The sequence below is a fragment of the Asterias rubens genome, chromosome 4, assembly GCF_902459465.1.
Source record: "Asterias rubens chromosome 4, eAstRub1.3, whole genome shotgun sequence".
Lineage (NCBI taxonomy): Eukaryota > Metazoa > Echinodermata > Asteroidea > Forcipulatida > Asteriidae > Asterias > Asterias rubens.
In genome coordinates this window covers 4,836,288-4,848,660 of record NC_047065.1, presented here as the reverse complement: position 1 = coordinate 4,848,660, position 12,373 = coordinate 4,836,288, and the positions used below count along the sequence as shown (strand labels likewise).

General features: G+C 39.1%; 1 protein-coding gene across 4 annotated transcripts in view; it reads left to right on the top strand.

The window, feature by feature from the left end:
• The window catches only part of LOC117289316 (zinc metalloproteinase nas-15-like), a 43,643-nt gene extending 33,034 nt beyond the window's left edge, over positions 1-10,609 (top strand). Inside the window, exons 14-21 of one of the 4 annotated variants that reach the window (XM_033770387.1) lie at positions 711-845; positions 1,737-1,895; positions 2,979-3,107; positions 4,041-4,271; positions 6,118-6,231; positions 7,446-7,568; positions 8,721-8,842; positions 10,101-10,609. In XM_033770387.1, the coding sequence (XP_033626278.1) occupies positions 711-845; positions 1,737-1,895; positions 2,979-3,107; positions 4,041-4,271; positions 6,118-6,231; positions 7,446-7,568; positions 8,721-8,842; positions 10,101-10,304 (1,217 nt within the window). In that variant the 3' untranslated portion in view covers positions 10,305-10,609. Of the gene's footprint in view, positions 1-698; positions 846-1,736; positions 1,896-2,978; positions 3,108-4,040; positions 4,272-6,117; positions 6,232-7,445; positions 7,569-8,720; positions 8,843-10,100 lie in introns of all 4 variants that reach the window. The other 3 variants (XM_033770386.1, XM_033770385.1, XM_033770388.1) reach the window with 3 other exon arrangements.
• Positions 10,610-12,373: the final 1,764 nt, after the last annotated feature.

Here is a 12,373-nt window from a genome sequence, read left to right as displayed (position 1 = left end):
ACGATCGGGCGAACCAACAATCAGATGACTAAGCCATAATAACAGTTCGATACTCTAGACCCCTCGGCTGCGACACACTTCACTACTCGACCATCCAAAGATACTAACGACATCTCACACACCATACAATCGCTCAGAAACTTAAAATGTCGTCATAAGCAAGTGAACACGTTTGTCGAAAGGTTATGGTATGAAAAGTGCTACTTAGTCCGCATGATATAGCAGATACGTATTGTGCTCAGTGCAGTGGTGAGTGGCATAACACGTTTTAAAATGGCACACTATAGAGGCGCTAGGTGCTCTTCTGCTGTTTCGTGTAGTTAGACCATTTTGTGTTGACAATAATATCTTCTTTAAGAAGAAATGTGAGACTTTTTAACGCTGGGTGGCAGCAGACTTAACGTAGTTCTTAGCATGTGTGCATTTCTAAGAACAATCGATTTCTTGTAAGTCTGCTGCCACCCAATGCCCCAAAAGTTTCCTACAAAAACTTCCATTGACTACATACACAACCCGAGAGCAAATGTATTACCAACTGAAACTTGTTTTAATGACTCGTGATAGATTGATACGGGTTTGTCAGCGTAGAATGATGAAATGAATGGCTATAAAGCGAGTGATAATTAGACAATTAAATACAAGGTGTCAAAAATGTCCCACATAAACAAGAAGAGCAAACTGTAGTATCGTCAAAACAGGGTCATCATCAGCACGCTGTGAAGATCGGTACAGCCTGTGCGACTATTGGTCACAAGAGGGCGACTGTGACCACGACGAGGAGTGGATGAAGTTCAAATGTCCAATCAGTTGCGGTTATTGTCACGTTGCACCCGTGCCAACGACAGGTAATTGGACGTGTATTTATCCGAGAGCAAGATACTTGAACATGTGTCCATGTTACCGTGTATTCACATGTTTCCATGTTTACCGTGTATGAACATTATACAATTGTTGCACGCTGTGACAGGGTTCCATTATACAATTGTTGCACGCTGTGACGGGATCCATGGCGTTTTGTACACCAGAGGGGGAAAATGGCACCCGAGGCGAAGCCGAGGGTGCCATTTGCCACCGCTGGTGTACAAAACCCATGGACCCCAGTCACAGCGTGCAACAATTGTTTTATTAAGGCTCGGTAACATATAACTATTCTCGAAGTTCTGTTGTCTTCTTCAAATACGACGGAGTATGCATAGCAGACGAACAGTTAGAAACAGTTATTCACTGTTCCCTCGAAACCGCGGGTGTTTTAAACAAAGCGCTGGAAAACGGCCATCGGTGTGAACGATCAAGGCGATGTACACCGGTGATTATAACATGATTCGTAAGCATACCGCCGGGCAAAACCTTTGTGTTTTGGCATCCAGTTAGATGCAAACTTACCATAACTACGCGTCTTTTTGCCCGGCGTAACATGACGTATACAGTGTTTTGTCAACAGAGGGCGGTTTGAATGTAAACATAGGTCACATCGTCTATATATTACTTGTTAAATGTATCCGCTATGGTTATATGTAATGTTATGTTGTAATTAGTCTTTCAATTGTCTACAACAATCTATTTGAACATGGGCTAACTTAACTTTTGTAAAACTCCAATTTCAAACAACAATTTCAAAGTCTTTTGTATGATATTGCTGTTTTTGATATCCCGTTGTCAATGTTTGTATTCAGTGATGAACTAAAAGATTATTTTCCCTCTTGCTCTTCCCCTTCCGGCCCGTTTCTGGCCCCCAGCAGCATCGGTATCGAGACACTCACAGTGTGAAGACATTCTGAGCTCGTGTCCCCTCTGGGCTGAGAGCGGCGAATGTGACGTTGCAACGGAGTACATGCGCAAGAACTGCAAGAGGAGCTGCCGTGCATGTGGAGTGGATTTACAAGGGGTCCGGCAAGGTATTGTTAAAGGAACACGTTGCCTTGGATCGGTTGAGTTGGTCCGTGAAAAGCGTTTGTAACCGTTTGTTATAAAATGCATATGGGTGTAAAAGATGTTGTAAAAGTATAAATACAATGATCCACACAAACATGCCTTGAAATTGCACGGTTTTCTTTCTACCTCGTCGACTAACACGGTCGGCCATTAATATCCAGGGAGTAAATTGTTTTACTCCCATAAACGGCCGACCGTGTCAGTTCGCAAAATAAAAGGAAAACCACGCTATTTCGGGACAAATTTGAATGGATCATTGTATTCTACTTTTAAAACATCTTTCTAACCATATGCATTTTATAACAAACGGAAATACAAACGCCTTTTTTTACAAACTCGTCCGATCCAAGGCAACGTGTCCCTTGAATGATATAGAAAGACGGGTTTTGGCTTTATATGTATACACATGCACGTCGGATTTCACTGTGAATCTCTAGGACCATGAAGGCCGTGTAAAATGAATGGGAGGCCAAAGGTGATTAGACGTGGGCTAAAAAGCAGATATATGGCGTCATTCACGAGCCTCGAAGTGTGACGTCAGATGATCGGGATAGGTATTATTCATACCGTCTGGTTGAGGTGTGTGGCTTGAGGGCTCACCTCCTACCAGGCTAAATCTTTATCTCAAACTTTTATTTTTTGTAGTAACAATAATAAACAAGTTTATATGACAAGTACATCTTTCTGAACACGACAGTCATTTGGTATTTACTCAAAATATATATTGGCAAAAAACTTCATAACAAGCAATGGAGAGCTGTTGATATATACGCGTGCACAATTGTGGAAAACGGCTCTCTCTTTAGTATTAACGTAGTTTATGAGAAAGAGGTAGTTTCTCACTCGAATATAGCCTGGGACCTCAAGCCCGAACCCCTTCTCAATTTAAGCATCTGACATTTTTGCAAGAATAGCTCCATGCCTTGGGCAAGGCTAGGCCGAGCTACATAGGGGACACATTGGCCTAAAAAAAGCCGACCAAGCCCCTCCACCTTAAGAAAATACTTGTCCTCAGATCATCCGAGTTGTAATTGTTGTGTTTTTAGACTGCTCTGATGTGTACAAACGTTGCCCAACCTGGGCTGCAGCCGGTGAGTGTGAGACTAACCCAAGGTGGCTGCACACCAACTGTCGTGAAAGCTGCAACCGCTGCCACGTGAGGAAGACTACATCAGGTAGGACGGTCCGCAGAGTGCGGTGACGGGCGCGCACTCGGGCAGGTGCGCTCTTTTGAAAAACAGAAATGAAAAGGAAGGTTCACGTTTGGTTATCACTTTTAAAACTAGACATCACTGAAAGCTGTGTACGTTTGGTCATGTCTGCCAATAAAGACCTTTAGTTAGAAGTCTTTTTTATAACAGCAGCTTTTCGATAGTATAAAGTATTTGAGAATTATTTTACTTCAAAGTAATTTGGCTGTGTAGAAAAATGTCAGTTTTTATGCCCCAAAATGGGATCTGAGAAGCGTTAACGAGGAAAAACACGCGTCTATGTATAATAAGCAGCCGTAGCAGCAGCTTTGCCACCATTGCCTGAGCTTACAACAACCATCTAGGTAAAAGTGTTTACTTTATATTACTGCGTTAAAGGATTTGGGTACTTTTTCAAAATGTCCATAGATTTACATTAAACTTACAGGGTTTGAAGATAATGATAGTGGAATTAAAGCTTCCCTTCAAATATTGTGCTGTAGTTTTTGAGAAATGCTTATAATTTTCGTCTCATGAGACAAAAATTATTTTCATGACATTGTTTTACTCATTTCCAAAAAACTACAGCACCTCAGCATGTATCATTTTCAGGGAAGCTTTCTACTATCATTATCTTCAAACTGTGTTAGTTTAGTGTAAATCTGTGGACATTGTGTTTTTTGTCCTACAAAAAGTACATACACCCTTTAACTGTCAGTCAGAGAAATGTATAATGATTGCAACATTAAATGATTTTTAAACTAATGCTTAATGTAATATTGTGATTCCTACTTTATGAGGTACGTGATAATCCCAAACAACAATGCGCAAAGTAATATTGAATTGCTGACGCCGATATTTCAATTTATAAGAAACTTCTGTCCCTAAACCACCTTCTCGGTGCATGCCAACCTCTAGCGTGCGAAGATAGGTACAGACGCTGCCAACGGCTAGCAGACGACGGGGCGTGTGAAGGGGATCATGAGACAGGCTGGATGCGAACCAATTGCCCCCGGAGTTGTGGGTTCTGTGGAGTGTACAACCGCCGGAGAGCCCCGGAGCTACCACCCTCGGTTAACTTCACAATGTCGCAGGATTTTAACGACACGGGAGAATTTAATGACACCGGAGAATTTAATGACACCGGAGGTATAGTATGGTCTGTTCTTGGATTGATTGTTAAACATAAGAATTGCAACTCTTTGCAGATTTTTATAATTCGTTTTTGTTGTTTTTGTTCAAGGGTCCACGTTCTTAGTGCTGTTTACTTACACACAGTTTGCTAAGCGCAGAAATATTTGAATAGCATAAAAGTGTTTGTCACTTATTCCCTGCTAAAGTTTGCTTAGCATAAACACATTGTTGTTGTAAGCAGCTCTATGAAGTGTACCCCTGGATGTTTGACCCCGGTTCGAATCCCCAATTTTCCCAAACATGTGTATTTTATAACATTTTATTTTGAATAGCCTCTTGAATATTCTAATTACTGTTCTTATTTTTTCTTAAAAAAATATATTTACTTCTAGTAACTTTTATTAATTTACTATTTGAAATGAATAATGTTGTTGATTTTTGACTCTGATGTTTTTTCTCCCCCACCGCTAATGGACCTACTAACAACGCCTGTGGATTGCAAGATTGATGAAGACTCTCCTATTAAAAAAAACTTAATTCTATAATATTAATTATTATTTTGATTTTCTGTTCTTCCCTTTGTCCAACCTCCTGTAGACAGTTGGCTGTCAAAATAGCATGACACCCTTTTATGAGAATGAAGTGGTCCTTGTTCGTGTGAAACAAAGATGCAAGTAACCTTTTAGAGAGCGAGAATGCGAGTGAATATATTCACACATACAGTGATATGTTGAGTGATAGTGTAGACGTATAATCAGCCGTAATTAGGTTTGCTTAGACGTATAATCAGCCGTAATTGAGTTTGCTTATACGTATAATCAGCCGTATTTGAGTTTGCTTAGACGTATGATCAGCCATTTTTATTTGAGTTTGCTTAGACGTATAATCAGCCGTATTTGAGTTCGCTTAACACATCGCTAACCACTCACAACCAGTCTCTTATTTGTTGGTCCATCGAACCAACATTAGACTTGACCCAAGTAGGATTGTTGTCAAGTTATTGGTCGTTTAAAATCACCCACTGCACTCCACATAATCATCGTTCAGTTGTCATCGTTACAAAAGGCTCATAACTGACTCGATCAGCATGAGACCCGCCTTGAACCAAGTCTAACAAAACAACAGCTGCTGCATCATGTATTCATTGGTGATTTCATTTTAATTTCATTGGTGATTACATAATAGCGTCACAATTTATTGATATTTGTTTATTTTATTTTGATTAAGAATTCATATAATATGGAACCAAACCGAAGCAAGAAGAAAAGCGCCTAAAGAGAACAATGACGTCCCGCTAAAAGTTGGTCTCAATAAGATTTTAATTAAGAATATAGTTTTTGTTTGCATACTGCTTGACGTCAACTTGCGTTTTGAGGGTGGAAAACGTAGTGAATGGCTGACACCTTGTTGAAACATCACATACAAATTGCAAACTGGTTAAAACTATCAGAATTGTTCAGCATGCTAGTAGAAAGTGGCTACAGCCCCACCGCACCCTCCTGCCCAACCACGCACTCTGATCCTGTCGGGAACCCGATGAAATGTTATCGATATTCGGCTTTCCATTTTGCATGAAATGTTATCTCTTGATTACAGGATAGCTTTTTACAATGTGCCCTAACGAAATAAATGTTCTTTTTTAAAGTGAGAAAAAAAAAGTCAAATTGTTACAAAACGGTTACCGTTGGTTGTAGCACTATCGTCAACAAACATACAACCGGTATCATGTATGCTGTTTGATGACACAGAAATAATTAGAAAGTGCGCTGGGCTCTATATTTTACGAGTGACTATCAATTTGGTAATTAATCGCCACAAAGGTTGTTTGTTCCTGACGGGTACGATTACATGTTCCCCATAGGTGACTGCAGAGACTACCATCCCCACTGTCCAATCTGGTCTAAAACAGGCAACTGTCAAGTCAACTTGCAGTACATGAGAAGTCATTGCAGGAAAAGTTGCGGATACTGCCCTAGTAAGTCAACATTCTGGACCCAATTTCATAGAGCTGCTTAAGCACAAAATTTTGCTCAAGCAAACAAATCCTTGCTTAGTAAAATCAGATTACCGGCCAAGAATCCACTCAATTCTTATGCTGAGTAAACAACAGCTAAACACTAGTCACAAGCAATGTATATGGCATGACATTTTGGCCAGTAACGTGTGTAAAATAAGCGAGCTGTTTTCGTGCTGAAGCAATTTTTTTGCTTAAGCAGCTCTTTGAAATTGGCCCCATGACTTGTTGTACAACGTTGCATTCCCCCTTTTTTGTAAACTAACCAAATTGTTTACACTCATTACTTCATTATGAGAAAAAAAAACATCTGAGAGACTTTTGCCGAAAGTTGTCAATATGTTTCGTGTAATGATCTGTAAAACTTGTTCAATCTAACAAGTTCAGTCATGCTTCCTTTTTTTCTCGCAATGAGAGTATATTATGGTGAATAAATACAAACTAAGATCATAGAAAGAAACCGGAGCTTGTCATACCCAAGTGTTAAACAGAGCGCTATAAAAGATATGTTAATTATTCCCTCAATCGTTCGAATTTTAAAATGATTTGGTTTTTATGTTTGTTTTGTAGTGATTTTGGCTTCTGTGGCCCTTTCGTTGGGGCTTTTCTTAAAATAAATTGTACGTTTTGTTTATCATCATTTTTAATTGGTAATTTTATAGGATACATGTATTGCAGTATTTTTAAGAATGTAAACTTCGGCCTCTAACTGTTTTAATTCGAATGTTTTTACAAGGAAACCATAATAATATTGATGTATTGTTCTTTAGCGTTATGTCTTTCTTAAAGGCAGTGGACACTATTGGTAATTGCTCAAACTAATTATCATCATAAAACCTTTCTTGATTACGAGTAACGGGGAGAGGTTGATAGTATAAAACATTGTGAGAAGCAGCTCCCTCTGAAGTGACGTAGTTTTTGAGAAAGAAGTAATTTTCCACGAATTTGATTTCGAGACCTCAAGTTTAGAATTCGAGGTCTCGAAATCAAGCATCAGAAAGCACACAACTTCGTGTGACAAGGGTGTTTTTTTCTTTCACTATTATCTCGTAAGTTCAATGACCAATTGAGCTCAATTTTCACAGGTTTATGCATATTTTGAGATACAACAACTGTGAAAACTAGTCTTTGACAATTGCCAATAGTGTCCACTGCCTTTAATTTATTCCACACAGCTTGTTTCGATAAGAGCCCAGATTGCCGAACATGGGCCAAGCGAGGAGACTGTTTACAGAACCCAGCGGGACTCAAGAAACAGTGTGCACTGAGTTGTGGGAATTGTGGCCGGGGCCCTAAAGGTTCGTGTATTTGGACACTAACAAATCCTCATTATTCTCGACAAAATGTATACTAAAATTTCTGGTTTGCAAAGAGGTTTGTTTTTACCCTTGAGGAGGATTTTTATTCAAGTTACTTTAATGTACAAAGCTTTACAAACTACTGGTAAAAACAATTACTTTTAGAACGACACGAAAAGAGAATTGGCAAATGGCAAAAACAGGAAATGTTGGGATATGCATGGCATTTAGTTAGTACATTGCAAATAGATTGGTCCACCACCTGCTGTTGAAACAACTTATTGACGGGGATTTCCTGGTTTGTAAACAAACAAAAAATTGTGAAGAAAATAATGGCGATAAAAAACGCCTACGCCATGAGTGCAAATGCTATCTTCACTCTGAATAATTAATGACCGGGATCAGCCGAGTTCGACTTTTCTGAGATATACATGTAGTTCGTTTCCGAGTCAACACTGACCCGTGTGTGGGTCATACTGACCTAGCCTATCTTGAGTTTGGGTCAGGACTGCTTGTAACTGGAGTCATTCACCAGTTGCCGAATAATGAGTCATAGTATGACTCTCTATAGTTAAGGAGACCCGGTTCAACGTTTTGAATCCCATCTTACTCCGGCTTCGTTAAAAATAAACTCGCGTTCATGCAACACAACCAACCGTCACAGCTGCGCTCAATTTCATAGAGCAACTTAAACAAAATGTTGACGTAGTGTAGTATCGTATTAAACTGCAGGTTTAGAGTAGATGACACTATTTAAGTTGAGTATTAACTTTATTTACACGAAATGTTAACTTTACACACGTAAGGGGACAATCCCTCACAACATGACTAATAAAAGTGATGTTCCAAAACAACACTAATCACAACTACAACACCTTCTTTCAAAACTGCCCTCAAAACTTACCGCTTTAAAGTTAAATATTGACCAGCTACTCTCATCATAATTTTTCTGTTCCTTTTTTTTTTTTTTTTTTTTTTTTTTTTTTTTTTGCGAGCGCCATGTGCGCCTTTTTTGTGGCGGATTACCGTCGCTTTATAAGACTCCATTAGTATTATTATTAGTATTATTACCCAAACACAATTAATCAATGAAACAGGTTTATTATTAAGCAGAAGTTTGATTTTTTTTTCCATTTTCTTTTTTCATTTCAGCTTGCATTGACACGTACAAGCAGTGTGCAAAATGGGCCAAGCGTGGCTTCTGTCCAACCCACTCCCACTTTATGCACAAGTTCTGTAAAGTCAGCTGCGATGCCTGTGATCTTGTTGTAGAGGTAACCGTGCTTCCAGTTTTTAAAAGTTTAAAAGCATTCTTAAAGGCAGTGGACACTATTGGTAATTACTGAAAATAATTATTAGCATAAAACCTTACTTGGTAACGAGTAATGGGGAGAGGTTGATAGTATAAAACACTGGGATAAACGTCTCTCTCTGAAGTAACGTAGTTTTTCGAGTAAGAAGTAATTTTCCACGAATTTGATTTCGAGACCTCAAGTTTAGAGTTTGAGGTCTCGAAATCAAGCGTCTGAAAGCACACAACCTCGTGTGACAATGGTGTTTTTTTCTTTCATAATTATCTCGCAACTCCGACGACCAATCGAGCTCAAATTTGTACAGGTTTGTTATGTTATGCATATAAGGCCTATGTTGAGATACAGCAAGTGAGAAGACTGATCTTTGACAAAAACCAATAGTGTCCACTGGCTTTAAAAGTAAGATATCGTTGAATGAGACTAATCGAGATGGGTACGTAGGGGGAGAGGCAACCGATGGAGCAGGTGTACCAGGGAAATATGTTCGCCGTTGATTCTTTCCCCCAATTAATTGTTTGATGGGGGGGGGGGGATTTAACATGGACTGAAGATGGATGTTTCACAAGAGGGCGCTATCAGAAGAAGTTTGTACACAGTTCGCCGTATTGGGGACAGAATCCCGGCCACACACAGGCATAATTATTATGGGGGCTTCAGAGTGTATAAACCTCTACAGTTGGACGTAAATCTTGGCCCACTTTCTTATCTGAGTATGGACGTCTCCGAATTGACGGCTACGGTGGAATCGCCACGTCATCTCATCCATTAAATACACTGGACACCTTTGGAAGTTAGAAGACCAGTCTCCTCACTTGGTGTATCTCAACTATGCATAAAATAACAAACCTGTGAAAATTTGAGCTCTGCAATCGGTCGCACAAGTTGTGTGCTTCCAGATGCGTTGAATTCGAGACCTTCAGCTGAGGTCTCGAATTCAATTCAAATATTTTAGTGAGAAATTACCTCTTTCTAAAAAGCTACGTTACTTCAGAGGGAGCTGTTTCTGACAATGCTTTATGCTATCAACAGCTCTCCATTGCTCGTTAGAGGTAGGTTTTTATGCTAACTAACAAATATTTCTTGTCAATAGTGCCGAGTGCCTTTGAAAGGAAGATACTTATGAGAGTAAGTCTGGGTATGGTTTCAATAATAATTTAAGCAATTGATAATGTTCACCAGTAACGTAACAATATAAATCTAATCTACTTTCCACATACAGTCCACCACACCAGAACCGCCGAGGAAGAATTCTCGTCCCAAAACACAAGCAAAGAAGAAAGGAAAGGGCGCGGCCCCAACGACAAGGAAGAAGCGCCCGAGACAGCCGACAACCACCACGACTCATCGAAGACAAAGAGTAGTTAAAAAGAAACCTCGCAAGAAGCAAGCACGTCAGAACGCAGATGATATAGCGCTAGACTAAAACAAATCGTAATAATCTGAAATAATTATTAAGAATTTAGGATTCCCCTCATGATTTCTAGAAAGTCTTTTTTTAAATATTATTCCCTGTACGATTTCTTTTTAATCCAGGGGAAAGAGTTTTTTAATAAGAAGATGATCTGAACAAAATAATCTTGCGGTCTCACTTTACCATACACAGTTTTATTGACGCAATCGTCAAAATGACTCCTTCGGTCACCCCAAATAATTTATGGGTGCGTTCGTTTAGCTTCCCTGGGTCGACCCCGGTGTGTGACGGTTTTTTTTTCCAGGACGAACGTGTGCAGATAATTACCCACGTTCGTCCTGGAAAAAACAACCGCCACACACCGGGGATAACCCAGGGAAGCTAAACGAACGCACCCTATAATGTATGCCTGCCACAATCCTCCGTCACAATGACAAACACGTCGGGTATAATAAACTGACACGGACCCCACCCTTAAAACTTGTAAAACTTATTTGCAAACCCACGATACTCAAATCAACAGTCATGTTGCCACTGGATTGGACACCGCTCCCATTATTTTAATTACCATACTTATTTTAAACATTATAAGGTGAACATTTTCCAGAAGTTTGTTTTTCTGTGGGTCATGGAAGCGAACTTGAAACTGTCAGTTAATGTAGGGACAATAATCTCAAAATAACGCGAAAAATTAATTTCGACTTTGGAACCAAACATTAGCAACCCCCCCCCCCCTTCACAACCGCCTCCCTGCTCCTCCCACCTGCCCCCATTGCATCAACAACAAAAACGCCCGATTCAGCCGCAATAAAGTAAAATGGTCTGCGAAAGAAGTGTTTTATCCAAAGCTTTTGAAACTATTTTACTGAATAATTGTCTATACAAGCAACATTTTAAACTGAAACACCACCATCTACGAGGAAATCTAGTCTCTTAACATTCAGTGCTAATTGTTTAGATTTATAAATGATTTATAAATTATTTGATCACATCGAGTGTTAAACACAATCATGTTAAACTATCGTATGATCGTTTCACCCCACAGAACAAGTTATCACTTTGGTTTGATGCATTTTCTTCACCAGGTCTGTGATTTTTATTTCTAACGAAAAAAAAAAAAACTGAATCTTGTTTGTGAAAATAATCGTGAAATAACCCACCATAATAATATTATGGGAGTAACTCAGCAATGCAACACTCCCCAAAGCTTAGACATATACCAAATTCCTGCTGCTGGTGTGTTCTTTCCAGCCATGCATACAACTCAATTCTTGAAAGTGTCAACATCTGACTCATTTTCACGTAGCGGGTGACAATTGATGTAGTGTGTGAACATGGCAACAAGTTTTAGAGATGAAGCTCTTGAACATTATGATTTTTCTCGCGAAGTACAACGGTTCGTCTAAAAGTGTTTCATTCTAAAGTGTTCTCGAAGCCTGCGGCTGTTTTTAATAATCGGTTATAGTTTTGTAAAAGCAACGATGGGTGAATACTATTTTCAAAGGGAAGGTACACGTTTGGTAATTACTCTAAACAAAAATTAACTTAAAAATTGACTGGGTAATGAGCATTGGAGAGCTGTTGATAGTATAAAACATTGTGAGAAACGGCTCCCTCTGAAGTAGCATAGGTTATGAGAAAGCGGTAATTTCTCACTAAAATAATAAAAGACTTCTAGCCAGAAGTTTGTCCTATATGAAAGCACACAAATTCGTCCAACAAGAGTGTTTTTTCCCTCATCATTGTCTCGTAACTTCGATGACCAATTTTGCTCAAATTTTCACAGGCTTGTTATTTTTTGCTTAGGCCTATGTTGGGATACACCGGGTGAACACCATAGTTAATAGATTTATCTCTGTAACAGATGATACACTTAATATTACCATCGTCTTTTGGTGAAAGATTACCTCATAAAACAACAAAGTTGTTTCCATTTTGTCTCGATCAAACTAAACATTCATGAATTTTCACATTATGGACTATTAGGTAAGACACGTATTGATTTTATGCTGCCTTTTTGACACCGGGTTGGTTAAGTTTACATTATAAAATGTACTTACATCAAAAAGACAATTTAAAGT